The 27,174-nt window shown below is 52.6% G+C and overlaps 9 protein-coding genes across 9 annotated transcripts; 5 read left to right on the top strand and 4 right to left on the bottom strand.

Moving 5' to 3' along the window:
• Positions 1–913: 913 nt before the first annotated feature.
• On the top strand, positions 914–2,307 carry EI97DRAFT_458691 (uncharacterized protein; the record flags this gene model as incomplete). The annotated part of the gene is made up of 2 exons (XM_033800932.1): positions 914–969; positions 1,029–2,307. The coding sequence occupies 2 exons, from the start codon at positions 914–916 to the stop codon at positions 2,305–2,307; spliced, it is 1,335 nt and encodes a 444-aa protein (XP_033653742.1).
• A 780-nt stretch (positions 2,308–3,087) lies between these two features.
• EI97DRAFT_377920 (MFS general substrate transporter) lies at positions 3,088–4,773 on the top strand (the record flags this gene model as incomplete). The annotated part of the gene is made up of 5 exons (XM_033795635.1): positions 3,088–3,146; positions 3,200–3,229; positions 3,339–3,385; positions 3,484–4,425; positions 4,496–4,773. 5 exons carry the CDS (start codon positions 3,088–3,090, stop codon positions 4,771–4,773), a joined length of 1,356 nt encoding a protein of 451 aa, XP_033653741.1.
• Positions 4,774–5,807: 1,034 nt separating this feature from the next.
• Positions 5,808–13,343, top strand: EI97DRAFT_378095 (uncharacterized protein; the record flags this gene model as incomplete). The annotated part of the gene is made up of 3 exons (XM_033795646.1): positions 5,808–10,337; positions 10,431–10,754; positions 10,848–13,343. The coding sequence occupies 3 exons, from the start codon at positions 5,808–5,810 to the stop codon at positions 13,341–13,343; spliced, it is 7,350 nt and encodes a 2,449-aa protein (XP_033653740.1).
• A 1,543-nt stretch (positions 13,344–14,886) lies between these two features.
• Positions 14,887–17,074, bottom strand: EI97DRAFT_52173 (SET domain-containing protein). The gene is made up of 6 exons (XM_033802874.1): positions 16,941–17,074; positions 16,785–16,848; positions 16,668–16,703; positions 16,476–16,603; positions 16,185–16,425; positions 14,887–16,123 (listed from the first exon to the last, which is right to left on the bottom strand). The coding sequence occupies exons 1-6, from the start codon at positions 16,943–16,945 to the stop codon at positions 15,041–15,043; spliced, it is 1,557 nt and encodes a 518-aa protein (XP_033653739.1). The 5' UTR covers positions 16,946–17,074; the 3' UTR covers positions 14,887–15,040.
• A 913-nt stretch (positions 17,075–17,987) lies between these two features.
• EI97DRAFT_433603 (uncharacterized protein) lies at positions 17,988–19,105 on the top strand. The gene is made up of 2 exons (XM_033798429.1): positions 17,988–18,172; positions 18,231–19,105. The coding sequence occupies exons 1-2, from the start codon at positions 18,121–18,123 to the stop codon at positions 18,917–18,919; spliced, it is 741 nt and encodes a 246-aa protein (XP_033653738.1). The 5' UTR covers positions 17,988–18,120; the 3' UTR covers positions 18,920–19,105.
• On the bottom strand, positions 18,976–20,228 carry EI97DRAFT_467423 (putative methyltransferase). The gene is made up of 3 exons (XM_033801604.1): positions 19,940–20,228; positions 19,672–19,889; positions 18,976–19,597 (listed from the first exon to the last, which is right to left on the bottom strand). Exons 1-3 carry the CDS (start codon positions 20,083–20,085, stop codon positions 19,107–19,109), a joined length of 855 nt encoding a protein of 284 aa, XP_033653737.1. The 5' UTR covers positions 20,086–20,228; the 3' UTR covers positions 18,976–19,106.
• Positions 20,229–20,482: 254 nt separating this feature from the next.
• Positions 20,483–21,657, bottom strand: EI97DRAFT_458685 (uncharacterized protein; the record flags this gene model as incomplete). Its single annotated transcript, XM_033800931.1, has 4 exons — positions 20,483–20,549; positions 20,601–20,958; positions 21,014–21,164; positions 21,244–21,657. 4 exons carry the CDS (start codon positions 21,655–21,657, stop codon positions 20,483–20,485), a joined length of 990 nt encoding a protein of 329 aa, XP_033653736.1.
• A 655-nt stretch (positions 21,658–22,312) lies between these two features.
• EI97DRAFT_458684 (Mago nashi protein) lies at positions 22,313–23,102 on the bottom strand (the record flags this gene model as incomplete). Its single annotated transcript, XM_033800930.1, has 7 exons — positions 22,313–22,327; positions 22,388–22,513; positions 22,567–22,654; positions 22,711–22,774; positions 22,826–22,921; positions 22,980–23,017; positions 23,068–23,102. The coding sequence occupies 7 exons, from the start codon at positions 23,100–23,102 to the stop codon at positions 22,313–22,315; spliced, it is 462 nt and encodes a 153-aa protein (XP_033653735.1).
• Positions 23,103–23,256: 154 nt separating this feature from the next.
• On the top strand, positions 23,257–27,141 carry EI97DRAFT_433600 (coatomer subunit beta). The gene is made up of 9 exons (XM_033798428.1): positions 23,257–23,591; positions 23,649–23,741; positions 23,807–23,985; positions 24,038–24,103; positions 24,158–24,198; positions 24,256–26,066; positions 26,119–26,290; positions 26,337–26,666; positions 26,715–27,141. The coding sequence occupies exons 1-9, from the start codon at positions 23,559–23,561 to the stop codon at positions 26,858–26,860; spliced, it is 2,871 nt and encodes a 956-aa protein (XP_033653734.1). The 5' UTR covers positions 23,257–23,558; the 3' UTR covers positions 26,861–27,141.
• The last annotated feature ends 33 nt before the right edge of the window (positions 27,142–27,174 follow it).

The following is a 27,174-nucleotide window of genomic DNA, read 5'->3' as shown; positions in this document are numbered from 1 at the left end:
AATTATCGATGAGTCACTGGATTCGGAACTGAAAGCCGCTTTGGAATAAACCGGAAAACCTATCTGCACCTCCTCCCAGGTCGGCGATATTGTATCTATTCCATACCCTCTGCCTTCTTCGTGACCGTTGCTGGTCGTACGATTCGTGGTACCTCCTGTCCGTCTGGTCTGGATTACCATACATTCTAATTTCACCAATCTTCAGCCCGGGACGATCGATATGGTTCGAATGTCTCCAAAAAGGTTTTCATGTGGCGTTCTTACATGGCATGCTTGGCTGATGCATCTCTTCTCTCTCACTTCGTTCTCATTAGACGATGGCTCATGGCGACCCTCGGACAGCTGTGTTTCTGTAATGCAGTTTTCGTGCCAGATACCTGGCTTGAAAAACTAGGGTTTTTTCTTTTTCTCACGGGGCTGGGAATGGCATTGGGGTGTCTTGCATCAATTCTGAACTCTCTCCGTGGCTCTTCACCTCGCGACATTGTTTTCTCATTCCTGTCCATGCCTGTCTGTAGGGCTCGCTCATCGCGAGTACAACCATCTGGTTCTCGATGCGACTGGGCGTTAGTGAGCCATAAGCGTGGGTTTGTAAAGTATGAAGGAAAAAAGTATATGTGCGTCTGACGATCCGTCCGAATGCTTTTTTTCGGTGTTATCATGGCGGGTGACATTTTGATGGCCGTGCGACTGTGTATTCCTCCATCGGTCCGTTGCGGCACCGTCACTCTAGCAATTGCTTCTGGAAAGTACTTGGGTGGCGACGTGCTGCGCCACATTCCGGCCATCACCCCCGCACCCAACCCTATTACAAGTACAAGTACAAGAACCAGTGTCGCCTCCTCACCATCTCCGACCTCTCACTTTCTTTCCCACACCTCTTTTTACCACGGCTGTGGTTCCCACTACGACCATGGCCTCGGTGGCCCATCTCCACAAGCTGGTGGCCAAGAACGCGAAGCTGCTCAAGTACGTCGGGCTCTCCTCGTCGCCTATTGATATGACTGCAGCATTAACCCCCGTTCTAGGGCCGCCTGGCATCATGCTGCGAAGCTACTAGAGAATCAACTGCCAGCCTCGAGTCGACCCACTCAAGCTCAATTACGACCTGTTCTTGTCAAGAATGCGCCTCGCCACCCACTCCACCGGATTGCTCTGCTCAAGCAGAGCAAGGGAAGGTGGTACACCACGCATAGTACCATTAGCGCTACCATTCGACGATTCACAACGTCGGGCGCCCGCTCTTCGGGGTTGAAGTACGACCGCTCAGTGTTGCCCAAGTCCAGAATCGGCTCAGCAGTCACTGCTCAAACCGGGCGAGCGCCTTTTGCTTCCACTCTTCGTCCAAACTTGACCGGTGGTACGCTTGGCAGGACGGCCGGAGGCTATGCCTGGGGTTCTGGACGTGTAGGTGGTGCGAGGTACTTCTCGCATGGCCCTGCCGCTCCGGCGCAGGTCATCCAAAATGTATCTCAGGCCATGAGGGCCTTTGCGATATCAGGACAAAAGGCCCAATTCGATGGCGTTAGCCCCCGTACTGGAGAGAAGCGGTACCGAACCGTTTCGGCTTTGCAGGATCAGGTCAATCGCACCCTCACACGAGTGCCAAAAGCCTCGCCTGGATCCTTCATTAGTTTCAACATCAATCCAACCATCACAGCTCTGAGTCCCTTGAGCTCGATCAAGGGCTTCAGCTCTTTTGCCCAGGAGAAGGAGAGCTTGAGCCAGGAGGGGCTCCTGGACATCCTGTCCGTGGATTTCTCGCGAGCGGTCAAAGAGCTCGCTGCGGTGCTCCGAGACTTGCAGCGACTTTCTGAGTTGGGCGACCTTCCAATCACATACGATGCTTCGACTCTCAAGGTGCATTTCCCAGGCTGTGACTCCATGACTGTGGAGTCGCTCTGCAACGAACTGGGCGTCCAGCGCGGCGTCATTCACCAGGATGAAGACTTTGACGCATTTGTAGGCACGGAAATTGCGCTGCTATTCCCGTTTGCACCCAGCAGGACTCCGTCCGAGTGCTCCTTTTACGAGAAATCGGTCTCGGGCCGTCAGCAACCACTGGATTGGCGCAACATGATGGAGGATGCGCCTGTTGAGAATCCGGAGACGTATTCAACCCAGTCGGAGGATGGCCAAGAATTCGAGGATTTGGCTCAGAATCCGTGGATTTCGTCTCCATCTGGCTATGGAAGCTTCCACACGAGCGATGTCGAGGCCTATTCGGAGGACGGCCACACCCCGCTCGAGTACCAGGGGATTGAAGGGATATATCGGTTTATGGAGCAGTGCGAATCGAGACGCTAAAGGCCAGGAGCCGTGAGGCCGGGAGTAGACGTCTCGTCTTTCCTCTTCACATCACGTTGGTTTGAAATTGGTTGTTTTATTAGATATCTGATGATTCCCCGGACGGACTACAATCTGCCCTTCACTCTCCTATGTATTAATGACTCTCTACTACCATTCATATTCCAATATCTTGCGATGTCCCTCGACAAATATTGACACGACATGGAGCATATTTCCCGTCTACGCTCCCAGACAGCACCTACCAGTTCGTCGGCCGGATGTTGGCGGCTATGTCGGTCGTTGGACCAACTGCTTTTCGGTGCCATGCTGACCAATCACCCTACCTGCCTTATCCCCGGTGTGGGGAAATGGATTTCCTGCCTAAAGCGGATAAGACGCGCCTTATGGGAAGATTCAACTCCGACATATTTTGATTCCAGGTTTGATGACTCTTCGTTTCTGTTACTTGTTGATGAGGATTCAGAGGTCCTCGCCGTGGTGGCTTTCATTCTCGTGCTTTTTTGGTACTTGATGTATCTATCTTGCTCTTCTCAGGACTTGAATATTCTCTGTTGCTGACGGCCGCATCGTCGGCACTTCTATTTCCGGTGCCAGATGCCGAGGAGTCACCCGCCTCCCCGTCAGGCACAGGAGCAGCAGCAGCACGGGAGCGGCGAAGACGAAAATATCAATAATGAGGTCGCGGGCAGTAGTGGAAAGAGCAGCGAGAAGGACGTGGATGTCATGAGTATGGCAAATGTGGATGCAGACAGGGAAGAGGAGAAGAAGGATGTTGGCATGAAGGAGCAGGAGGAGAAGAAGGTGGATGAGCCGCCGGATGGGGGGATTGGATGGCTGTGAGTCTTTTGAATGCGGGAGGGAGAAGGGTTGGATGCTGACGATTGAGTAGGATGATTGCCTGTTGTTCGATCTTGAATGCGTAAGTTCTATGTTCATTTTTATCTCCAAATTGTGTACGGGGGTTTTCTTGCGGATGCGAGTGGTGAAGGACATGAATGACTGGATAGGGGAGACTGACTTCGATGCAGGCATACTTGGGGAATGAATTCTGCATATGGGGTTTTTCTGGCTTTTTGTAAGTGAACTTTCGTTACACCTTGTCGTACTACTTCTATTCGCAGTTTTGCCAGTGGCTTGCATAAATCCTCTACTACAATATCTGACACCACGTAGATCTTGCCAACAATGTCTTCCCAGGGGCCACCCGTCTCCACTATGCCTTCGTCGGAGGCCTCTCCATTGCGCAGGCCCTTATAGTCTCTCCTATTGCAACAATGACCACGCGGTTATATGGCACACGCACCACGCTCTTGATTGGCGTCTTCTTGCAAACCATTTCCCTCATTGGAGCCTCCTTTGCGAAAAGCATCTGGCAGCTCTTCCTCAGCCAGGGCGTCTGCTTCGGCTGGGGCATGGGCTTCCTGTTCGTCGGCAGCGTCGTCATTGCCCCCCAATGGTTCACCACGAAGCGGAGTCTGGCCAACGGAGTCTCCGCCGCTGGAAGCGGACTGGGAGGCCTCGTCTACAGTCTCGCAGCGCAAGCCATGATCCGCAACATCTCCCTGGCATGGGCCTTCCGCATCCTAGGCATCATCGCCTGCGTCGTCAATACGTGCTGCGCCATCATCATCCGCGACCGGAATAAGCAGATTGGAAGCTCCCAGCTCTCCTTTGACTACCGGCTGTTCAAGAAGCTGGAGTTCCTGGGCCTCCTTGCCTTTGGTATCCTGAGCATGCTGGGCTACATTGTGCTCCTCTTCTCGCTTCCCAACTACGCTCGCACCGTGGGCATGACAGCGCAACAAGGCTCCATCATCGGCGCCGTGTTCAACCTGGGACAAGGCCTCGGGCGCCCGCCTATAGGTTACTTCAGCGATAGTTTCGGCCGCGTCAACATGGCCGCCAGCATGACGTTCCTGGCCGGCTTCTTCTCGCTGGTCGTGTGGATGTTCGCGACCAGTTTCGGGGTCCTGGTCTTCTTCGCCGTCATCGGCGGATGCGTCGCGGGAACTTTCTGGGCGATTGTCGGGCCTGTCTGGACAGAGATTATGGGGCTGGTGGATCTGCCGAGTAGTTTGTCCATTACGTGGTTGGTGCTGGTGCTGCCTACGACTTGTGAGTTTACTCCCTCGAGACGTTGCGTTGATATCAGCAGAGTCGGGAGTTGGAACTAATCAGTTGTCAGTCTCCGAGCCCATCGCCCTCGAGCTCGTCTCCTTCAACAACGGCAGCTACACGGGCGCTATCTTCTTCACGGGATTCATGTACATTGGCGCCGCTGGCTTCCTGTGGCTCGTCCGGGCGTGGAAGATTGGGCAGGTGGAGAGGCAGGCTGCGCTGCTGCACGTCAGTCCGACGAGTGTGGATCCTACGGCTCCGGCGGTGTCTGCAGAGGATGGCAAGGGGCCTGTGGGCCAATTGACGCCGTTTCTGAGGAGGTTGGTTAAGTGGGAGAGGGTGTAGAGACGAGCATAGATACACCTTTCAGAAGGCGTTGTCGGATTTCTCGGTTTACAGGATACTAGACTAGCATCTGCATCAAGGGAGTTTAATATCACGTGATCCGGACCTTCACCGGGTACACCCGCGCCATTGACATCACCACCTACTGTGATACATAGGGAACTGAACCGGATTTCTGCATCTAGCGAAGATATAACTGCCTAGGTCCCGTCTATTTCTGGTGTTTTGTGACAACGCTGTATTCGCCCATCTGCAGCTTCGAGGGCGATATAGAATTGCTCATTTCCGGCCTCAATGCGTGCTGAATTTCTTCATTCATTGCTTGCTCTCAAAAAGTGCAACAAGAATCCATCACGTCTCGATATCGATTGGGCCTGATTTCCTGTTAACGAAGAAAAAAGCCTGCTGCCATTGTCCAACCACAAGCACGCAACGTTGGCAAAGTGCTGAATTCAGGTTTCGTTGAGATCTTGTTGGCCACTTGATGAAGAATAAAATAAATTGATTCAAACCCCAACAAGCCCCTGGCGCAATGACACGTTCTGCTGCTGTGGCCCGGCCAATCATGGGTAAGCGGCTGCTGACTGGGCGTGCCGTCCCCTTTCCAGCAATCCATCGCCAGCATTTCAACCGCTCTCACCCGTCAAGCTTTCTCCAGCACCAGCTCCGCCGTTCTGCGCTGCTGCCCTCCTCCTTCTGCTCTGTTCTTTGCTGCCATGGTTGCTCGCCCCGACTCCTCGCCAGCTCGCTCCAACTCCATGTCGCTCTTTTAGCTGCATCTGCGCTGTTTCTTTTGTAAACTACCTGTTAGACATATTCACCCTTATTTCGTGCATCGCTATCGCGTCACGTCGCTCTGGCCGCCCGCCTCAGATCGCTCGTCGCAACCTCCGCACGCGTCTTCTGCACCCAGCATCCTCGCAGCGTCTTCTCTCCTCCCTGGACGAGCGATTCTCCCCTCGCCCGTCGCGTTCAACTCGTCGAAGGTGCGCGCTGACTGCCCCGAATCTTCCCGCTACGATAGCCAATATTGAATGACGAATCAAGCCCGACGCATCTCCACTCCGTCTCTGCCTCCGCCGTCATCCCCCCCATCCGTGCTGCTATACGACAACGGCCATCACCAACAACCGGTTAGCCCCTCGGAGGCGCGCGGTGTGCCTTCCCCGGCACAGACTCTGTGGACTGCTCCCTCGCCGACTCAGACCCTTGGCCACTCGAGCCCGGAGCTTCCCCCGCTTGCGTCGCTAGCTGGTCTGCAGAGCTTTCCGCGGACGCCTTCGACAGCCGCTGACCACGAGAGATTCGAGAACACTTCGTACTATACCGCTAGCTGGGGGAGTCCGTATCGACACCCACCGCCGTCGTTTAGGCTCGATCGAAATCGCTCGACGCAGTTGGGAAGCGACGATTTCGAGGAGGACGCGTCGAACCTCCTTTTTGGCCTAGAGCATCTCCTTCCGAGACCATTGGAGGAGGACGATTCGCCCGGACGGTTTAATCTTGAGCATCTGCTTCCGCAGCCGTTGCACCAGGACGACGAGCTTAGCCAGTTTAATCTTGAGCATTTGATTCCTTCTCGTCTTCCTATTAATAGTCTCGATACCCCGACGAGAGGGAATTTCAGGTCAGATCTTACTCCACGCTCTAACGCGATTAATACGCGATATTCGACTGAGGAGTGGGTTCGACAATTCTTAGACGGCCGCTGGAATCGCGAGACGAACGATTGGCTGAGTGAAAGCTCCTCTTCGGAGAGCGATAATACAGGCGAGAGTTCCGGTAACTATCTCGAGCCGGTAGCTGCGAAAGCGAAGAAGAGCCACAAGAGCAACAAGACACTTAATCAGCAGGACTTCTGGTCTCATTTTAGCAAAGGTCAGAAGGAAGAGCTAGGCAAGATGATGGCCTCACGGTATGCCCCCGAGAGGCTTTCAAAGAAGGCATCGAATAGCAGCCTGAGAACTGCACTTAAGCAGAGTGTGAATGCCGAGGAGCCTCCTCAGGCAACGGAAAAGTCAGAAGCCTCTGAGGCGCCGAAGCCGATGGAGAAAACTGCCACCAAGCCGACCACAGCGGCTGAGCCTGTCCTCGTACCGCGTCCGCGCAAGAAGATCATGGTCAAGGGTAAAGGATGCATCATCTCCATTCCCAGGGACATTCCAAGAGGGACACCGGGTTACCCTCCAAAGCCAATGAGTCCCGAGGCTTTCGAGGCCAGATTGCGGCAATTCGAGAGCCAAGGATACGATGTCCGTGGCACTGGACGTAGTGAGCTTCAAATGTCTCCGCCGCAGAACCGGCCTATTTGGCCTGATGAAGAGGAAATCCAGGCAGATCGCGCAAAGGGACACCGTATACGGATACCAAATAGGGAAGAGTGGGAGGCATATGTTCAACAACTATTGGAAGCCAAACTCGCTGCTCTCGGTGTCAGTGTTCCAGGCGAGGAAGAGGATGTGCCATCGCGACAACCCTCTGCCCAGCAGCCTGGAATGCCATTCTCCCCGCCTCTGCCAACCTCGTCCGCAGGGAGCCAGCGCATGCGGCAAGGGAGCATCGTATCCGGCACCTTCCCCTTGGGACCTTCCCCAGGCCATATGTCGCGCCAATCGATAGCCTCGCCGATGTCCATGTTTGGCAACACACGTGGCAGCATGCACATGCATAGACATTCCACGTTCGCATCCCCGGCTAGCTTTGTGCAACAGACTGCTTCGCCTACGGGAGCATGGTCACCAGGCAATTACTTCAGCTCTCAAGGAGCGCGAGGTGGGTCGCCTGCTCTTCCGCTGAGCAGGCCCGATCTTGGGGAAGGTGTCTCCCCGATCTCTCCGTTCGGTATTAGGCCGGGCCAACAGTTTCCGGTTGGCACTCCGAAGGACGATCTTCTGGTTCAGATGCAACAGCAACAGCAGCAATTGCAAGCGCAGCTTCTGCTCCAGCAACAGCAACAGCTTCTGGGTCTGAGACCTTCCTCAACACTTGCAGAGGTCCCTGAGGATGTTGCTGAGGAGGATGCGGTGCCGGCCCTGCAATCGAGTCAGCCAGGTCCGGACATTGCTGTGCCCACTCCTCGTGGACATCGCCATAATATCAGTGCCAATTTGGAGCGTGAGGCACGCGATGCGGAATATCACTTGGAGGAAGCCATTGATAAACAATTCAACGAGGGAGGAGACTTTAGTACGGAGCCTGAGACTGCTCATGCTCAGTTCCAGCCTTCCAATATCGTTGCTGGCTCCACTTGGGAGGGCTCGCGACCGGTTCTACATCAACCCCAACCGCATAACAGAGCCCATTCGCTTGCCCAGCCATCGCAAGCCAGTCCATTCAGCTTCCCTGGGCCCCAGGCAGAGAACCCACGTGGGGATAGTGATGGAGCAAGGACGAATATCTCTGAAGTCACTAACCCCAGTCTGGAGGGTGAGAGTCGCAATACCGCCCAGCACTCTAAAGCGCCATCACAGATGAGCAACTCATGGAACGATTCCAAGTTCACTTTCGGGAAGAATGGGTCTGCTCTGCACAGCAAGCATACGTCGCGATCTTCGATCTCAAAACTCAACGTGGAGGCCAAAGAGTTCAAGTTCAATCCCTCCGCAACTTTCAGCCCTGCATCCATGTCCTCGGCGTTCTCGTTCTCTGCTGGCGCCAATCCTGAGGCTGCCTCGCGGAATAATAACTTGGATGGGCAGTCCGGGTTTAATGTTGCTGCACCTGCTTTCAAGCCCGATGCACCCGCGTTCAAGCCTGAAGCGCCTGCGTTCCAACCCTTTGCTCCAGTCTTCCAGCCCAGTGCGCCCACGTTCACTCCCGCTGTCCCGGCATTCAGAGCGAACCCTATCATTGCTCCAACGATGCCTACTAGTGGCTTCAACTTCTTCTCCTCCTTCAAGCCTGGCGCCCCAGCTTTCAACCCGGGCAGTGCAGAATTCAAGCCAAGCACTGAGGCTGCGCCTACTACTTTCTCCTCGAAGATCTTTGGGGATGTCAGTATTTCTGCTAGCGATATTGTCAAGCCTGCCAAGCGCTCCAAGGCTGTTCCTATCGTGCGTCCTGATGTCCCTCGGCAGACTCCTGAACGGAAACTAGAAGAGGAAAAGGAAGATGAATCTGGGCGACCAGTACAAGCAGATGGTCGTGAGAAGCGTGCCCGACGTGTGAGGGACGATAGCAACGATGTGCCTAAGTTTGCTATTCAACCTATCCTTCCGTCACAGCCTCTCGCTGAGTCGAAGCGGTCGCAGAATGTCAAGGACAATGTCCCAGCTGAAAGCAAAGTCCTTCTGGAGGAGAAGGAGAATCAGTCTCCGGAAGCCGAGCTTGTGTCATCGAAGTCCAAGACTCCAGAACCCCTTTCCGGACGGGACGACGGTCCTACCCTAGAGGCGACTCCCCAAACCGAGCAATCCACGGAACGTTTGTCTAGCCCAAGGACCTCAATTGATGACAAGACGCCTCATGAAAGCGAAGGTCTCGAAAGCGAAGGTCACACACCTACGGTGGAAGAAACACACAAACTGTCCAAGCATGGGCATAAGAGCTCACTTTCCGCCACCGCGAAGCCTTTCGAGTTCCGTCCCAGCGGTCAGGAGTTTGGTATCCATGTCACCAAGCCTTCTATCACGCAGAATGAGGATTTCAACAACTCGCCGTTCAACCCTCTACGGCATGAAAGCCGTAGCCCGGCGACGACATTCCGCCCTAGCGATGACGGGTCGTACAAGACTGCATTGGAAAGCCGGAGAAGACCTCACTATCCGGAGAGCGAGAGCGTTGATTTCGATCATCTCGGCCAGGCTTCCTTCAATGACATTGATGCCGTTATGAAGCATATGAACGAGGAAGGATCCGACTTTGGCGTGGAGCGAGATGGTCCCTCCTGGGATCAATCTTCCCCGAGACTAGATGTGCAAGACTTCGGACGAGCTGACCTGCGACCGAACAATATCATGCGCAGCGACGCACCTAGTCCTAGTCCCCGTGGCCGACTCTACGCTCCCCGGGACGCGGTTGGTTCGTCTACATCAGTTGCTCGCGATCCATTCGACGACGAGCGCGCTGACCCAGCGTACGAGTCCCCCATCCGCCGCCTAAACAACGCCGATGACATCCCTGTGAGCGACTGGGACGAGGGCCTCCCCTCGGAAGAGGAAGAAAAGATTCAGACCCGCAGCCTCTTCTTCGATAGACACGTCGATGATCTGCTCAGCAATCTACTGGCGAGTCGTCTTGGCCCGTTGGAGAATAATCTGAGAGATATTCAGGACTCGCTCGTGGCTATCTCGCAGCGTCAGGGCCGTGGACCCCGGAGCAATGTGTCGGAGAGGCTGGATAGTGATGCTGATGATGAGGACGATGAGTCGATTCCTGGGCCCCATTACCGCAATAGGTCGCCTAGGAAGGATAGGAAGATGGAGAGGTTCCGAGCGATTATTAAGGAGACGTTGGAGTCCTATCAACCTCCTGCCGCTTCCGCTCCCGTACCCGACCTTGGGATTACATTACCGGAGAAGATCCGCGAGGTTGTGGCAGAGGTGCTTGTGGCTCATCAACCATCCGTGGCACCCCCAGATCCAATCCAACCTGAGAATGTCCGGGATATCATCATGGAGGCTCTTGCTCACCATCAACCTCAGTGGACACCGCCCAAGTTCGAGCCTGTCCCTGCGGATCAGATCCGCAGCATCGTGGAAGAGGCCATCCAGGCTCACAAGCCAGCCGATCCTGCACCCGTTGAGTCTCTGAAACCCGAGGAGGTGCGGTCAATCGTTGCAGAAGTTGTGGCGGCTTCAATTCCTCAGCCTGCTGCTCCCACTGCTGAGCCGGTCAAGGCTGAGGACATCCGGTCCATTGTTATGGAAGTCTTCGCGACCCATGCTCCGCAGCCTGCACCTGTTCAGGAGCAGATACGGCCTGATGATATCAAGTCTCTCATTATGGAAGCGCTGGATTCCCGTACTCCTGCTGCGGAGCCTGTTCAGCCCGATGCGATCAAATCCATTGTTGCGGATGCCCTTGCGTCTCACCAACCGCAAGCTACACATCTGCCAGTGCCTGAAATTGTACAGCCGGATACTATTCGTGCCATCGTTGCCGAGGCACTTGCATCCCACAAGCCTCCTACGCTTGAGGCTCCGATCGATATCCCGCAACCCCAAGTCGATCTCTCTGAAATATATCAAGTCATCGGTAGTCTAAAGGCTTCCATAGCACAGACAACGAGCCACAATCTGCATGCGGAGGATATCCGCGAGTTGCTCGACGATGCGTTCAAACGCCAGAGTATGGAGGTTGCTAAGCGCGAGGAATCACAGGCGATTCTTGAAAGGGACGCCCGTATTGCGGATCTCGAATCTAAACTCGAGGAGACTTCTTTGCGTCTCGAGGCTGAAAGTGCTGCACGTCAGGATTTGGAGCGGGCCGAAATTGATCGCGCACGACTTCTCAAAGTCACTGAAGAGGAGCTTAATCTTCTTCGCCAATCAGCCGCCGACGATGAGAATAAGATTCGTGCGTTGAGGGAGGAGTGTGAGGTTGCGCATCGCACTCTCGATGCGGTCTACGCTGACGACAAGGAAATCCGTGCGAAGGTTGCTGCACTTGAAGCCGAGAATGAGGAGCTCAAACTGAAGGCTATTGCGTATGAAACCTCCGAGGGAGATATCAAGAAGAAGTTGGATGTGGTCACCGCGGAGAATGAGGCTCTCACGTTTACTCTCGAGGAGCATCGCATTTCTGCTAACAAGTGGAGGAACGAGATCCAACAGGCGCACCAGGAGAACGAGCAAATGCGCAAGGCCATCGAGCAGTCCCGATTCCAGGCCGAGGAAGCCGCACGCGTCCGCGAGATGATGCGTGCCAAGTTTGACAAATTGCAACAGGAGATGACCGTTGCGGCCGGCCAGGTTGCTGCTGAGCGTGCTCAGTGGCAGAAGAACGACGAGGCACATGCGAAGAGGTACGAAGTCCTCAGTGCTAGGATTGAGGCTGAGGGTCGGACGCGCGAGCGACTGGAGCGTGAGCTGGAGAGATTGGAGACGCAAGAACGGGAGGCGATGAAGCTCAGGATTGTCCTTGAACAAGCACAAAAGAACAACAAGCAGCTTGAAGAGACGATTGAACAGCTCAAGCAAGAGTGTCTGGAGCATCAGAAGGCGGCCGAGAGGTACGAGCGCGACTACAGGGAGGCCAGGGAGACGGGCCACGTTGAGATCAGGCGCACCCGCGTCCTCCTAGAAGCGGATATCGAAGCGGCCAATAACCAAGTAAACATTGTTCGGCGCGACCTTGAGGCGGAGATTTCGCGACTTCGCCTCCTGCTCGACAATGTGCGCATGGATGCGGATACCCTCAAGGTTAAGCATGAGCTTGAATTGGAAGCAGCCTCGGACGCGAAGAAGGCTGCTGTGGAGGATGCTCTCCGCAGCAAGAATGCCGCTCTGCAGGAGATAGAGCAGGCTTTCAATCGTCGTCTTGAGCAACTGTCTCAGGAGCACAGTCGGGCACTTGAATTGTCTCGTGAAGATAAGAATCGCGCAGAAGCTTACTTCAAGGATCGCTTGTCCCTCGCTGATTCCAAGATGGAGCATCTTCACGAGAAACTTGCGCTTATGGAAGAGCGACTTACGATTGCCAAAGAGGCCGCAAGTGCGGCTGCTGCTGCTGCTCAGTCTGCCAAGGCGGATTCGACTTCTACTCGACCCGAGAAGATTTCACCTCAGGCGCTGCGTGAGTCTATCGCCGTCTTACAAGAGCAACTCCAAGAGCGTGAAACGCGAATCGAATCACTTGAATCGAAGTTGGCCGAAGTGGACATTGATGCTCCCAACAAGCTAAAGGAGCGCGACGCTGAGATCGCCTGGCTGCGAGAGCTCCTCGGCGTCCGCGTCGACGACCTGAACGACCTCATCAATGCCCTCGCGCAACCCTCTTTCGACCGCGAAGCCGTTCGCGACGCAGCCATTCGCATCCGCACGAACCTCCAAATGGAGCAGCACGAAAAGGAGCGCCTCATGACAGGCAACAACCAGTCGTTCCCGACCCTCGCCACCCTATCCAATTTCGCCTCGCCCAAGGCCGTCCAGCTCGCCGCCGCCTTTGGGAACTGGCGTAAGGGTCGTGAGAACGCGTCCAGCGCTCTGGCCGGCAACAGCTCCTCGCGTAACCAGACGCCGTCGCGTGTCCAGGTTCCTGCGTCAGCGCAGTCGTTTCTATCCGGTCTGATGACTCCACCTACGTCCAACCTCCGCCGAACCCCGGACATTGCATCCTCTTCTCGTCGCCGCCCGGAAGGTCACAGCTTACTCCGCACGGCGTCAGGATCGGACGCTGGGTTCCCAAGCTTAGGCAAGCATCCAGCGCCCAGCACACCGCCGCTGCTGAGGAGCGCGGCGTACGATCAGGATGCCGAGGATGGGGGTTTCAGCGAGAGCGGATTTTACGACGATGAAAGTACAGTCGATGGAGGAGAGACGACGCCCGTGGAAATTCGGTTTGGGAGGGAGTTGTTGAGGAGAGAAGGGGAGGGAGAGGGCGAGGGAGAGGGGGAAGTGAGGAGTGAGTAGGGGAAAGGGTGATGGGAGGGAGGAATGTGGTAATGTTTCCTTTGTATATGCGCGTCTCGATTTCTTGTTTGTAATCCTCTTTTGCCAGCGTAGCCGTGCGTGCATGGGCGTGGGGCTTACATACTTGCACTCTCTTGCTTTTCCTTGTTCTTACCTGTTTTCTTGTTTCTGTTGATACCTGTCTCTCGTTCATCGTAGCCAGCGTCTGGTTCATTGTTGGAAGGATGGATGGATATACCCCCTAAGAAGATTGTTGGAGGCATACTACTGCTCTTTACTACTAGACTGCATAAGCCGTATCGTTTTGTACATCGAAATCTTTCTCTGCTTGGCATTTCTCTTCCGTTGTTCCTGTTGCGTCGTTCGTAGATAGATCTTTTTGTAGGGGGAGGGAGAGAAGGAGAGAGGAGAGAGGAGGATAGATAGATTGGTTGCTTGCCTGTTTTTCGTGAAAATTAGGAGAAGGATAGAGTATATACATAATGTAGTAAATCATAATAAAGCAGATGCTCGTACACTTTTACTGTTTTTTTTATCGGCTGCATAGGTATAGGGTAGGCATTAGATCTGTAGAAGGGAGTAGAGTAGAGTAGAGCAGAGTGAGGGAGGAGTAGTGCGAACCTAGGCCAGCCGAGGGGCCTCTCTAGCTCTCCTGCTCTCTGGTTCCAGCGCGCGGAAGGCTTATAAGTACGTACGGCATCGACAGCTAGTTTAGTAGCATCATGAAGTCGTAGTTTTCCTTTTGCAGACGGCCCACGATAAATATATCTAGTATCACGGGTATTTAAACTACCAGCTCTCTTGCTGTAACTTCTGTAAGCTATAGACGATTAAGAAGGGAGTACAGGATCGGTGCTTAGCGGCCAAGAAACAGCGTCGAGTGAGAGGGGGAGGAAGAACTAGGGAAGGATATAACTAGAAGGAACTCTAAATCGACGAATTACTCTATACTCTATATGCTCTTAGGCGGGCCTGTACACGCATGCGTGAAGAGCTACAAACGAATTCCAATGTGTGAGCATCACGTTTAAGGCAGCTGCCTCGATCTCATATTCATCAAGCCGCACGCACTCACGCATATCCGCATCAACGATGAGAACATCCACATGGTGAGAAGCTTTTGCTCCAGGTTACCCTGCTATTAAGTTACCCGCTATTGGAAGCTATTGGTATATCGATGACCACCTTGACCCTTCAGCTCACGGCAGACTGTCCCATGAACCTTGCCCATGTGACCAATACCATCGAAGCCGCCATCGCCGTCGCTGCTCGACAGTATGCAATGCCAGCGAAGTTCGAAAGGTGTCGATGTTCGACAAGGAAAGAAAAGAAGAGAGAAGGAAACAAGTGTATGCAGTAGGCACTGAGACTCTGAGACACCAAGACACATAGTGACTTAGAGACCGAAAACACATGCTCGCTGAAAAGGCAAAATAACGTCGTCAATCATCGAAGCTGGTCGCAACCAGGGCATCGTCAACGTTAACGGGTGGGTCGAGGAAGTATTCTCGTGCGGGAGTCGACTTGCATGAATTCCCTCTGGAAAGCCGCTTCGCCATGCTGATGAACCGACTTGGTAAGAAGGTAAGCACCTTGGGTGGCCAAGCTAGAAGATGCCTTCGTTGTGTCTGAGCCCGCCTCACGTCCAGGGTCATTTCCTGCACTGTTTCGCTGCTGTCGTTGTCTGAGCCCAATGCTCACGTCCAGAGCCATTTCCTGCACTTCTTCGCCCCACAGAGACACGGGACCCCCCCTTCGCCCGGTTCAGGAGTCTTACTGTCCCCCTCTTCTTCCTCCCTATCCATGTAGTCAAACGTCAACTCCTCGCCAGCAGGAATGTCCCTGCAAGCGAAGAGCGCAATGTCGTAGATATAGATGTCAAACTTGTTGTAGCTGACAGTGTACTGTCGACAGTTTGGCTCGCAACTGTGATTGATGAACTTGGTAGGACCGCCCATGAACTCGCCGTCGACAACACAGATCCTGGATGGGTCTATATTGTCGTCTGCGAATTTGTCCAGCTCATAGAGATAAGAAGCTTTGGCCTTAGATGCAGATCGCTCACGCCGCGTTGCTTCGGCATCTGTTATGACCTCTCCGCGGTACGTGTCAATAAACTCGCCTTCTACGAGATCTTCTTTGCATCGTAGGCCCCATCCACGACCGTCAGGCGTCTTGAAGATTTCCACCTCCTTCCTGCGACCAAACTGTACGTTCTTGTTACGACAGTAATTGCCGCACTTGCACTTGTCGTTGCATTCGTATATCATGCGCCGAGAGTGCAGGTAGAAGCCTACAAGCGTGCCAGGCTTATGCGTTGTAGTGTCCTGTGTGTAGTAGGGGAATTTCTTAGGAAACCCAACAGTAGAGCCCCCTTCTGCCATCACCTTTTCGTAGAGCGCTCTCTGGTCTTCTCTCAGGCGTTTTTCGTCAACGTCGGCAAACTCCAGACAGTCGCATTTCTGCGTGTATTCACAGCCAATGTTGCGACTCATGCTAGGAGAGCACTTTTGACAGCCTACTTGGCTACCAGGATCCGCCCGGACAACACCCTCACCGTAGACGTATTCAGTAATGTACTTGAATCGCAGCGACGGGGTTGTAGAGTCATAGATATTGACAAGGTGGATAGGGGGTCCAGGAACTTTCGCCAGCCTCCTAACGTATTCTGTCCTAATCATTCTGGCTGCAACATCGACTTTTGATGACCATGATTCCTGGAGCATCCAGGGAGTAGGAACGCGGGAAAGTTCGAGTTTGGGGATGTCTGGAGCTGATGCCTGGAGTTCGTGCGTTAGTGAAAGTAAAGGCTTTAGAGAGTAAGACTCGACGGCAACGTACAGCTTTGCCATAAATGATGTTATATTCCGACTTGATCACCCCATTGTATATCTCTATTCCTAAGCTCCTTGTTGCGCCAGTCAGAGGAACCAGTGAGGACGATCTTGACGATGAGGATTCACGGCTTCCATCATTAAGGCGCCGCCCAAACGGCGAAGGGTGTCTCTCACTATCCGCGTCGCCGCTGTCAGGTGACTTCCGCTTAGATGGGTGTTCCTGAGGGGGTAGGTTTCCAAGTGCCCTGTAAGAGGATCAGAATAGCTCAGAGACAATTCGCTAAAATATTCTTACTCCTCCCTGCTATCCAGGTATACCTGTACCTGCTCCAGGCACCGGCTCAGCTCCCAGATGTAGTGCCAACTCAATGGCGGGTTCGGTGTCGAAGACTTGGTTATCCATCGCACAAGGTATTGCTCATCCTAATGGGGTAATATCAGATTACCTAATCGCGTTGGAAGGCACGGCGCTTGGAAGACGACTTACCCCGTGCTTGAGTCGATTGGCGAGGATCGAGTGGACCTAAAGTAAGCAATCAGTTCAAAGGTTCCTGTCTTGCTAGAAGCAAGTAGTAGTGCGCCAATATCCCTGTAAAGTCCGTACCTTGTCCGCCCTAACTCTGCTTTCGCCAGCGCGCACTTCGACGCGAGAAACCCAGGCCGTAGAGCTGTATATACTGTTAGCAACAAGTAGGAATAGATTAGGCTGCAGCAGCTGTTTCAGAGCTGTAGGGATCCGCAATGCGCACATTTAACTTACCTCATGGCTGACGCGTCTGGCCGCGTTTCTCAAGGCTACTAACCCTAGCAACGTAGAACGCCCTGCTAATAGTAAAGAGACTGCAAAGACAGTTTCTAACGTTTTAGAAACTAGGTTGTTGTTGTAAATAGAATAAGGCAAGGAAGTTAAGTAAAAGTTAAGGAGTTTAAGGCAGCAGAAAAGCGTGCCTCGCTAAACAAGCTTGGTTCACCGCTTATTTTGCTTACGTAAGCTAAAAACACTAATTAAGCTTTTTATGTTAAAAGGCAAAAGAAATTTTGTAAGAGCAAATAAGTTAGTTTATTCCTAGGTATAGTTTGTACTAGTAGTATTTCTATCTTAATTTCTTAGGTTTCTTTTTAGATTCTTGTAACCTACTTATATAGATAATAAGTCTCTATAAAACAGCCTAGTAATAAAACGTTTTGCAGCAAGAGAAACGTGTTCCTCTTTGCAATATTCACGCATTGTTTTTGTTACATTCAAGTTGTGTTCACCTCGTCGTAAAAAGCTGCTTCAAGTTGCGTTGGTTGGTGCTCGTTGTCTGTATCGCCTTAATTTACCCGTCTTCCGTTGAGTCGTGCATTAACTAACATTCCTAGCAAGTAACGTTAAAGCAGTGGAACAATTAATCGCAAGCTACAACTAGTACAGAGCACTCTCAAGCAGAACAACAGATTGTCGGCACAGTAGCGGGACAGACATTAGAAGAAAAGAAATCGATCCTGCATGAACACAGGGGAATAGCGACGGCTAATTTTCTCGTCAAAGCTCCTACTAATTTAATTAAACCCATCCATTGTTTCCACAACAGAGCCTCAAGTATACTGTAAACCAATTCTTGCCATCAAGAGCACCCTCGCGTAGGGCTTCTTTTAGTCTAATAAAAATCCCAAAACGGTCGAATGAAAACCTTGCAGTTCAGAGCTCCGGCACCAGCCACACGTGGCGCCCCGCTCGCCTTATCGATAACCTTAAATTTTCATGCGGGACGTTAAGGTTAGGGAAACACCACAAAGAGCTCCGGCACCAGCCACACGTGGCGCCCCGCTCGCCTTATCGATAACCTTAAATTTTCATGCGGGACGTTAAGGTTAGGGAAACACCACAGTTCCGCAGAAGCCTTTACAGCATACTCGCATACCGATCTTGGCTATCTCTCCACAGTAACCCATACAAAATGGCGACCGAACCTCAAAACAGCCCCTTTATAAAAAACCTCGCCTCAAGTGGTAAGCTCCGTCATCCACCTCAAGTCCAGGTCCTTGAAACTCACACCTACTTCTCTAGACAAGAAAACCCGCGATCAAGCCCTCTCCTCCCTACGCACGTACCTCAGCAACCGCGCCTCCATACCCACACTCGACCTTCTCAAGCTCTGGAAAGGCCTCTTCTACTGCCTCTGGATGCAGGACAAGCCCCTGCACCAACAACGCCTAGCCCGCGACCTCGCTTCTCTGGTGGATATCCTGCATGCCGACGTCGTGTTACCGTTCCTGGACTGTTTCTGGAAAACGATGGCGAGGGAGTGGGTCAATATTGAGGCGTTGCGGATGGATAAATATCTGTTCTTGATTAGGCAGGAGCTCAATGCGAGTTGGAGGTATTTGAGTCGCAACCGGTGGGGGGATAAGGAGAAGGTGGAGAAGTATATGAGGATTTTGGAGGAGACGCCGTTGAATGCGGTGGATGTGAAGATTCCGAACGGGTTGCGGTATCATGTCTTGGATATCTATGTGGATGAGCTGGAGAAGGTGGGTGGGGACGGGTGGGATCTGGAGACTCTGGAGGTGTTGTTGGAGCCGGTGAGGAAGTTGCAAGAGGAAAGTAAGACGAAGGCTGTGAGGAAGGCGGCGAAGGAGGTGTTGGAGGATGCGAGGTTGAAGAAGTGGAGGGGGGAGGAGGTGGAAAAGAAAGATGAGGATGCAGAAATGGCCGAGGATGGGGCAGATGAGGAATGGGGCGGTATTGAAGACTGATGCGGTCTGCAATTTCGTACTTCACATCAGGCGAGGCGTTTGGGAGGGCTCATTTCATTCATGGTATTTTCAAAAATCTACTGATACCTGGCCAACCCATTCGGCCGATAGGATTTCCATGGGCTTGTAATGTAACATCATCCCTTAGACCGCTACTCTCACATTCATGCATATGACCTTGCACTCTCTACGGCCACGGTGGATCCTCCACCCTTCGGAAACACGCCACAAACTTTTGACCCCCATTCCTTGTCACCTTCTTCCCCTCTTCCGTCTCAGACCTCATGATATGAACACACTCATCCTGCTCCTGCTCCTCTTCCCCAATCCTCTCGAAGCTCGGGTGCTTCTCCAGATGCTCCACCATCCACCTATGCAAATCCTCCACATCAGTAATCGTATACACAATCCCGCCAGGCCGGAGCACATAAGCGTATTCGGAGCTGAGCGTGTAAGAAACGATCCTGGCTTTGTGTTTCCGCTGCTTGAAGTGCGGGTCCGGGAAACAGAGAAAGATCTTGCTGAGTTGATGTTTGGAGAAGAAGTTGGGCAGGAATTTCATCGTGTTGGCGCGGATGCAAGAGACGTTTTGGAAGCCGTTGGTTGCGGCGTTTTGGGTTCGTAGTGCGCGGACCTTTTCTTGCACATATTCTGTAACTGATATCCGTATCTCCATGCCTGATTGAAAGTTAGTGATGTCCTTAGCTATTGCGTCGCATTTCGAGCCGTGCGACAGAAGAAGGCAAACACACCAAGCATCAACGTGTCCGGAAACCTCGGCGCAAGTGCGAATAATAGCCCTCCATAACCACAGCCAATATCTGCAATCTCGACGGGCTTGCTGATTGCTCTTCTTGACGATACTTGGGCTGCATCATGTGACTCGTCTTCTGTTCGCACCGCCGAATCATGTTGAACCGCATATGCAGGATAATGAGAGGCCCAATCCATATCCTTGGGGCTCTTGGGACTATTCCATCGTATTAGCCCATGTAAAATGATGCAATTCGGTCTTCCTACTATGCTAGACAATGATCCGAAAACGGATTGGCGTGGGCACGCTGTCTGTAGAATTTCTTCTTCGGCAGCGCGGCCTGCTGCTCCTCGCTCTCGACGGAGCTCTTGTACGCCTCCCGCTTTTGCCGTTTCGCTGGTTCGCCTGGCATGTCGAAAATTCTGTTCGCGAGTGTATAAAGCGGTTGCGCAGTGTGTGCAAGTGGCAGGTGCAGTGAATTGTAGCTCGAGTAGGTTCAAGCGAGGTTGGATCAAGCTTTTCGCTAGCGGAAACTTGCAGCATGGATAAGAGCATCTCAATCTGCAAACAATTGTTCAACACAGAGAAAAAGCATATGATTCAAGATCGTGCTATATCAGATAGCGGAGCCATCGTTGTGAAACAAAGGGAAGTTCTCTTGCAGTTCGAGAAAAAGCGTCCGAGGACTTGACCATATACACCGAAAAGGAAATCCGCCCGGATACAAGGGACCCGCTCATGAGCCAATGATTCTCGTATACCCAGCTACGTTGCGTCCTTATATGCACCGTTCCCGTCATCAATCATTATTAACAAAATTCAATTGCGCCTTGACACCCGTAGTCCTCGATATGATCGAGCCGAAGCCTCTGGAACCTGCGGAATGTTGGTAAGGGAGATTGAACCGGTCGGAGGGGTGAGACTTACTTCTCGCTCTTTGCGTGAAAATAGATGCCTTCAATACCCCCGGAGACTTGGTTGAAACAGATGTAGTAGAAGCCTTCAAAACTGGCGCCGTTGATCGTGCGCACACGGTGATCGGGTACGAGAAAATACTCTTTCCACCGCATGAACATATGTTCGTTTTGTAGCCAATCTTTTGGAAGCATGTCCGGGCGCGAGGATAGCTTGGAAAGAGGTTTGTATGCCGCGAACCTCGCCCAATGCTGTCTATCGACCTTCTCGTTCGAACCCCATTCCGGATGTTGCGTGATAAAGCTATACTTGTTTCCTATAATTTCACCCTCGAAATATGTTGTGAGGCTTGGATGGTCTTCTGTGAGGCCTGTGGCAATGGATTAGCCCATGTCCCGGTTCGCTGGTGACAAGTCGCAACGCACCTTTTATGCGGAGATAGCCGCACAAAAATGACTCCCGCACGTCCACATACTTGATCTCTACCTCAACTTCGTATTTCTGACGGTCCGACGTCTGATAACCAACAAACTTGCTCCCTGGGCGCAGGCGCGAGGACGAGGTATATGGCAGCAGCTGTGCAATACGGTTAGCTACATCCTCATCTCTCAGCAACCGCTTCGCACCGTCCCCTCAGCTTGCGAACCATACATACCCTGTGCCTTGGAAAAGGTGATCTGTAAGGTCCGTTCTGAATCCATGACGCTTGTACCGGTGTCGCCGCAGCTTGCTGGTTGCGCTGGTTTTCACCTGGTTCTTCCTGCACGCTCGCAGGAGTGGGGAATCGCATGAGACGCGAGAGTTCAGATTTGACCTTTTTCGTATGCGGCGAAGGGTCCGCAGGCGACGTCACGCTTGGTTGCCGTTCTTGATCTCCGGGTGGTGGAGTTGGCACTTGGGTTGGTCGCGTGGGCGAGCTATCGCCATTATCGATCGATGCGGTGAATTGCGGAGACATCAAATCAGGTAGGGCGTGGAGGCGCGATTCTTCTGGACAAGTAGCGAGTCCGGCGATGGTACTTTCGTGCTCTGGCGGCGGTGACAGCATTGCATCGTCGGGTGTTGGCATAGTCGGGGGGAACAGACGAAGGCGAGCCTTGTAAGTTCACAGACACGGGACTACGAGGGAGACATGAGATGAGTAGTCGACATGTGGATGAGAAACAAGCAAACTCAACGAAGAAGATTGTAGGAACGGATGAGGGGCATGTTGTTGTGGACGATGAGGTTGGAAAGGCGGCATGGTCTGCAAATCTGGACGCAGGGCTTCTCCGGGGCCAGGGCCGACGCGGGGAAACGGCGCTAAGCCGCACGTGCAGATAGATCTTCCCTAACGGGACCCCGCCCTGTCTCCAGTATTACCTGAGCAGCCTATGTAAGCTATAGAAACGGCAAAATAGCACTTAAGAGAGATATGTAAAGCGGTAAGGGCGTGCCTATACTTCGAGCTCACTGGTACGGTAGGCAAGTTGCCAATTGTGAGTGCTTGCAAAACTCGGAATGCTACTTTTGCCACCATCAGGTCGGTTCGCATAGACCAAGACCTCAGAGCCTTCTTTTCGAAAATGCCTTTACATGCTTTGTGACAGATGATCCGCCGGTCCTGAAATGGACGCGCCTGGACTCCAAACTCCTGATATTACCGCCCCTGTGCTTTTCGTAGCAGGTTCATCGTCAAGACCGGGTGAAATGGAAGACACCATATGCAATTCCGAATGTCGAGTTCAGATAGGCTTAATCTGCAAAGGGAGGATGGTCAGTGAGCATTTCGGTTTTCAGAATAGAGAGGGTGTTCTGACCTTGAAGTGCAAGGAGATGAGTGAGAAAACGAGAGCTTTGAGGTCTTGGACGAGGTAGTAGAAGACGCGCAAACCCTCGGGATCCGCGGAATCTTGAACGTCTTGTAATGAGCCAATCTTTGCAGTCTGTCAAAGTCAGTATCTCTAGGCCCAGTGGACATGAGTAGGGGCATCATTACCTCAAAAGATATGTGCTCATTGCCCATACGAATCTCCAGCTCTTGCCGGCCATCCTTATTCTTCTGGGGCCACTTCGTGTCATCTTCTCTATTTTCGCGTGTAAGCCAAATGGTGCCCCATTGACAATCCTGTTCTTGACTTACTTCATAATCTCAGACTCCTTCACAATTCGCTTGATCTCTGCGATTAGAGCATGGCTCACACACACTGGATCGATGAGCGGAATTCCCAATCACTCCGGTGCAGGCTCCGTCTTACTCTCTTTCCGAATCAACGAATCATTGCGGTAATTCGAGTTGTTGGCATATCGAGCCGATGCACTCCGTCCGTCTCCAAGAACACGGAAGTCAAACTCTGGCGACATCAGGATGCGACCCTGGACACGCGGTTCATACTTTATGCCACCACATACCCAGAAACTCGTGACCGAACCTCCCTTGGTGGCCGGAGCTGCAGAGAACGTGAGCAACTCTGTAAATGGAAGTAAGGGGCGGTCATACTAGTATCGTAGATAGAAAGTATCGTTTGAGCTCATTTTCGGAGGAACTGGAGGGGTTGCAGGGTGTTCAGTTCATCTAAAGAGGTCTCTGGGACGAACGGTTCCTCCGAGTTTGAGGATGCCAGCGGCTGACCCCTGTCCCGCTAACCGAGTGATGCCAAGGCCAGGACCACTTTCTCGACCTGACACGGTTGACCCTGATGATGCTTGACTGGAGTTCAGCACGCAGTTGCTCGCCGAGACTGTGACACTGCGCATGTACCTTTCTCCTCTCCGCCGGCCAGCTTCCACACGCCCAGCTCCCACCAATTCCACGCCACTAGCCCACTGCAACCCAAGGGGCTCCCTCAATAGAAATCCAGACGAGTCGGCCCGCGTACCTCTCCTCTCGACGGGAATTGACGACGGCGGCCGATCGTTGGACCTACGAGGCATTTCGATAAAGATCTAGGGGAGATCTAGACGCCAGCACCGCTGAGCGAAGCGTGCAATATGGCGACCTTCCTGGAGAACTCATACAGCCTGGTAAACACCACCTGGCGTTATTGGGAGCTTCAAGAAGCTGACCACCTGGATGAGTAGGTCCATCAGGACAACACGGCCGATATCCCGTCTCAGAATGAGCTTAAACAGGCGCTTGAGAAGGGCACCGATGAGTCCAAGATTGAGACCATGGTGCGCTACGACCATTTCATTACCCCGCGGGGTCCGAATCGAACATGCTCTGACAATCACCGCAGAAGAAGATCCTCTCCATAATGCTGAACGGCGACCCTCAGACGGGCCTCTTGATGCACATAATACGATTTGTTATGCCTAGCAAGTCCAAGCCTTTGAAGAAGCTCATGTATTTGTTTCTGGAGGTATGTCCGAAGCACGACTCTCAAGGGAAGCTTCGCCAGGAATGGATATTGGTGTGGTGCGTATTGCCTTCAAGTCGACGACTTGGAAAACAGCTAATTCGTTCAAAGCAATGCCATCCGTTTCGATCTGCAAGCTCCCAACGAATATGTCAGAGGAAATACACTGCGTTTTCTGTAGGAATTCCTCGCACATCGAGTGTTGCGTTCTCGCTCTAACACACATTCCAGTTGCAAGCTGCGGGATGCAGAGTTGGTAGAACCGCTTCTACGTACGTCCCTCTCTAAATGTTCATATTTCGCCAAACTTGCGCTGATTCGTTCCTAAGAACCCGCTCGCCAATGTCTTACCCATAGACATGCCTATGTCCGCAAGAATGCCACGTTCGCGATCGCCTCGATATACACTCACCTGCCTGAATTGCTGCCAGATGCTCCCGACCTGTTGCTCACATTTCTGGACGAAGAGAATGATTCTACTTGCAAACGCAACGCTTTCGTGGCACTTGCGTCCATTAGCCATGAAAAGGCGCTTGAATATCTGAGTGGAGTTTTCGACTCAATACCGAATCACGATGAGCTTGTACTTCTGGCCGAATTGGAGTTCATACGCCGGGACGCTGCTATCAACCCACAAAACAAAGCGCGATACCTACGGTTGATCTTTGACCTTCTCGAGTCCAGTGTTTCGACCGTCATCTACGAAGCAGCCCACGCCCTCACCACACTCACTCACAACCCAGTAGCTGTTAAAGCTGCCGCCGGTAAATTCATCGACTTGGCAATCAAAGAACCAGACAACAACGTCAAGCTGATCGTGCTTGAACGGGTTGACCAACTGAGAGAAAAGAATGAGGGCGTACTGGACGACTTGACCATGGAGGTCCTCCGTGTCCTCTCGAGCACCGACCTGGATGTACGGAAGAAAGCGCTCAACATCGCTCTTCAAATGGTGACAAGCAGGAATGTGGAAGAGGTAGTCCTGCTTCTGAAGAAGGAGCTTATGAAGACGGTCGACGAGCAGTATGAGAAGAACACAGAATATCGATCCCTGCTGATCTCCTCTATTCATCAGTCGGCCATCAAGTTTCCAGAAGTTGCTGCCAGCGTTGTTGGCTCGCTCATGGACTTCATCTCCGACGCGAGCAGCAACGCCTCTGCTGTGGATGTCATCGCCTTTGTGAAGGAGGTCGTCGAACGTTTCCCGGATCTGCGGCCATCGATTGTGGAACGTCTGATCACGACACTAGGCGAAGTCCGCGCCGGCAAGGTCTATCGTGGAGTCCTGTGGATCATTGGAGAGTTCTCACTGGAAGCGAAAGATATTCGCGATGCTTGGAAGGGTATTCGCTCCTCTCTTGGCGAGATTCCTATCCTTGCTTCAGAACAACGGCTACTGGATGAGGCTTCTGAAGGAAAAGAACCCGAAGATCAGGTTAACGGCCACACCAAATCATCAGCTCCTTCAGGCTCTCGCAAAGTTCTCGCTGACGGCACTTACGCTACCGAAAGCGCATTCACTTCCTCAGCGGCGGATAAGGCGAAATTGGACGCAGTTAAGAACTCGCAAAAGCCTCCTCTGCGCCAACTCATCCTCGATGGGGACTACTATCTTGCTACTGTTCTGTCAAGCACGCTCACCAAACTCGTCATGCGACATTCGGAGATCTCCAAGGACACAGCACGCACTAACGCTCTTCGCGCGGAAGCCATGCTCATCATGATCTCCATCATCCGCGTCGGCCAATCACAGTTTGTCAAGACTCAGATAGATGAGGATTCCATCGATCGAATTATGTCATGTGTGAGATCTCTCTCTGAGTTTCCGCAGAGGAAGGAGCTCGAGACGGTGTTCCTCGAGGATACACGGAAGTCCTTCAGGACTATGGTGCAGACTGAGGAAAAGAAGCGTGCCGCAAAAGAGGCGGTGGAGAAAGCGAAGTCGGCGATAAACGTAGATGATGCGTTCTCTATCCGACAGCTCAAGAAGAAAGATCTGGATGGGGCTGATGAAATTGAGCAAGATCTGGAGAGAGCGATGGGCGGCGATACTGCCACCGAAGATCTCACCTCAAAGTTGAGCAGGGTTGTACAGCTCACTGGTTTCTCCGATCCCGTTTATGCGGAAGCTTATGTCAAGGTAAGTTCAAGACCAGTATGCCAGTATGTTTGACACGCCACTGACAATTCAGGTCCATCAATTCGACATCGTCTTGGATGTTTTGCTTGTCAATCAGACAACCGAAACCCTGCAAAACCTCACAGTTGAGTTTGCTACGCTTGGTGATCTCAAGGTTGTTGAGCGGCCTCCTACGCAGAACGTGGGTCCTCACGACTTCATCAACCTGCAAGCCACCATCAAAGGTAAGCATAACAACCTCCTTTCCCAACTAGTGCTCAACCGTCACAGTTTCATCAACGGACACGGGTGTCATTTTCGGCAACGTCATTTATGAGGGCGAAAAGGGCGTTGATTCCAACGTCGTCATCCTGAATGACGTGCATGTGGACATCATGGACTATATCAAGCCAGCTCATTGCACTGAGACGCAGTTCCGCACCATGTGGACAGAGTTTGAGTGGGAAAATAAGGTCAACATCAACTCCAAGGCCAAGTCATTGCGCGAGTTCCTGAAACAGCTGATGGCATGCACCAATATGAGCTGTCTAACCCCGGAGGCGTCTATGAAAGGAGACTGCCAATTCCTTTCAGCCAATTTGTACGCCAGGAGCGTGTTTGGTAAGCCACCTTCATCTCTATCATTCAATTTTGCTGACGTTCGTGCAGGCGAGGATGCGCTTGCCAACTTGAGCATCGAAAAAGAGGGAGAAAACGGTCCTATCACAGGATTTGTGCGCATTCGCAGTCGCTCACAAGGTCTGGCTTTGAGCTTAGGCTCTCTCAAAGGCTTGAACAAGGTTGGCGGATCGTAGTCGATATTGATTCGATAAGAATACCAGCGTTAGGTTCTGTCTTCAGCAGCAAGCTGCGACTTGGCTGCCCACCCACCCGACGGTTGGTTGGCTTGGGTGTTGTGGAGAGTATGCATGCTGGTGCGTGCCTGGCCAACAAAAGCCGTTAGAGGCCGGGGGATTCATGAGGAACGTCGGTTGCAGAGTAACGGAATGGGGTAGTGATAAGACACGGCAGCCATGGCGGGTTATGTTCGTTCGATACTTTAGCATGCAGCATCTCTCCAAGACACGAAACTTCCCTAATGTTGATGGACAACGAGGATAACTTTGGT

This window comes from Westerdykella ornata, assembly GCF_010094085.1.
Source record: "Westerdykella ornata strain CBS 379.55 unplaced genomic scaffold EI97scaffold_11, whole genome shotgun sequence".
In the NCBI taxonomy this organism is placed as follows: domain Eukaryota; kingdom Fungi; phylum Ascomycota; class Dothideomycetes; order Pleosporales; family Sporormiaceae; genus Westerdykella; species Westerdykella ornata.
Note: the sequence above shows the minus strand (reverse complement) of the source record. Positions and strands in the feature narration are given on the sequence as shown.